This window comes from Octopus bimaculoides, chromosome 23 (assembly GCF_001194135.2).
Source record: "Octopus bimaculoides isolate UCB-OBI-ISO-001 chromosome 23, ASM119413v2, whole genome shotgun sequence".
Taxonomy (NCBI): Eukaryota; Metazoa; Mollusca; class Cephalopoda; order Octopoda; family Octopodidae; genus Octopus; species Octopus bimaculoides.
Genome location: NC_069003.1, coordinates 20,735,911 through 20,738,293, shown reverse-complemented (window position 1 = coordinate 20,738,293; position 2,383 = coordinate 20,735,911). Strand labels below are relative to the sequence as shown.

Genomic DNA, 2,383 nt, shown 5'->3' with positions numbered 1-2,383 from the left:
TATATACATACATACATACATACAAACACACATATATATGCATATATACATATGTACACACATATACATAAATATCTACAAATATGCATGTGTGTGTGCATGTGTATATATATATGTATATATACATATATGTATGTATGTATGTATTCATACACACATAGACATATGAATGTAAATAAAACCATATATATGTGTGTATGTATGCATACGTGTGTGGGTACATATTTATACTTACGTATACACACGCGTATATATGTATATATGCATGTATATATTACATATACACGTGTATACAGAAATGTCTATAAAATATACACGCTCATATATACACATTACACACACACGCGATATTTTTTCGTATTTGCTTGTTTTCTTCTAAAAATATATATCTCGAACATGTTGCCTGTTTTTATTTAAAAAAAAGAGACATATTTTCATATTTATTCATGTCCATGATTCTAAATAAATAAATATCCATTTGCTTTTATTTTGTGCTTTATTTCGTTTCCATGGCTTTGGGGGATTGTTGTTATTGGTTTTTAAATATGTCTGTCATTCAACTCAGTATATTACATTTTCAATAAATTTCAAAAGAGTTTATAACTGTTAATAGGTATGATTGCCCCGTGGAGTAAAAAATCCGTCGCGAGTTTTAGAAAAATGACGAATGTCCGAAACGTCGTTTTTTTTTTCTTACCCCTCACGGCAATCACACTTTTTGATAGATATAAACTCTTTCGAAATATATTACCATTGTTACCAAGAAACATTAAAATCAATTACCATTGAATTCCGTATTCTTGTCATTTCCTAGTCCTTTTTCTTTCTCTCTCTCTCTCCCACTCTCTCCCTCTCTCTCTCTCTCACTCTGTATCTATCTGTCTGTCTCTATTGCTTTTATTTTATTTTGCTCATTGACGTCATTATTCTTGTAGTGTTTGGATTTTTTCTAAAGATATTAATTTTTTTTAATATATCATGCTCCAACTTCAAGATGGTTTCAAGGTATCGATGTACGTGCGTGCATGCTTGCTTATGTAAATATGCGTGTGTGTGTGTGTGTGTGTGTATGTGTGTGTGTGTGCGTGTGCGTGCGTGTGTGTGTGTATGTGTGTGTGTGTGTGTGTGTGCGTGTGTGTGTGTGTGTGTGCTTGTGTGTATATGTCTGTCTTTATGATAAGGAGCCTGAACGTATAAGTATCCGTAAATCTGCGTGTATGGGTGTGTGTGTGTGCTTATGTATATGTGTGCGTATTCAATTCAAAAAGCCAATGGTGGTGGTGGTGGTGGTAGTGGTGGTGGTAGTAGTAGTAGTAGTAGTGGTGGGGATGGGGTGGGGGTATAAAAAACACGTAAAAAAATGAACATTGGCAGGAAGTTTCACATCCAATTATCTCCCTTTATAATAGCGTATTAATTTCCTTCGTTTTCTTTCTCATTTCTTGTTTGCCTTTGTCATTAAATCACTTCTCCTTCACTTATCTTCTATTTAGCTATCTTTTTATTTATATTTTTGGATTTCTTCTTCTTCTTCTTCTTCTTCTTCTTCTTCTTCTTCTTCTTCTTCTTCTTCTTCTAATTATTATTATTATTATTATTATTATCGCTTTGATTAACTTTCTTCTTGATTCCTTTCTTTCTACACTTTTAAAATTTTTTCCTTTATCTTTCTTCTTCAACTTTTCTTCCGTTTCATTTCACGCTATTATTTCTCATTATTTTCTTTCTTTTCCCTCTTTTTTCTCTTAAAAAAAAAAATCAATCTCGTAATCTATGTTTTGATATAACAGCTTAATAAAGAAAAGTGTTAACACCAGGCCCTATTGCTTTTACTCGCAAACCCCGCAAAACGTTCAATCGTCCAAAACGACAAAAAAGTTACGTCCAAACGTCCACTCATCCAAAAGGACAAGAATAAAAATTACATCCAATCGTCCAATCGTATAATCGTCCATCAGAAAAATAGACGGAGAAAGGCTTCCACCATTGTAAACAGGTGACTGTATCTCTTTATATACGGCCTAGATGCATTGGTTCATCTTGTTCCGCTAGTTCATCTTCCTCGTCAGCCATTTCGGTCTTTTGTTTGTGCGATGCAAATAGGAAAACGCAGCCGGCCAAGAAGTAAATGACGAAACTAATCCAAGATAAAATGAAAGAGAATCCATAACGGTAGGTGGCAATCTTTGGATGTCTGGCCGGGATGTGGTCTATACCATGGTCGACTGACTTTATATACACTTCATTGAGTACCAACAAACAGGCGGCTGGAAAATATAATAATAATAATAATAATAATAATAATAATAATAATAATAATAATAATAATAATAATAATAATATAATAATAATAATAATAATAATAATAATAATAATAATAATA

General features: G+C 32.4%; 1 protein-coding gene across 3 annotated transcripts in view; it reads right to left on the bottom strand.

Moving 5' to 3' along the window:
- Positions 1 to 1,316: 1,316 nt before the first annotated feature.
- LOC106875073 (epithelial membrane protein 2) overlaps positions 1,317 to 2,383 on the bottom strand; it is a 195,532-nt gene continuing 194,465 nt past the window's right edge. For all 3 annotated transcript variants that reach the window (XM_052976113.1, XM_014923038.2, XM_052976114.1), the window contains one exon: positions 1,317 to 2,267. In XM_052976113.1, coding sequence (XP_052832073.1) covers positions 2,011 to 2,267 — 257 coding nt within the window. In that variant the 3' untranslated portion in view covers positions 1,317 to 2,010. The remainder of the gene's footprint in view (positions 2,268 to 2,383) is intronic.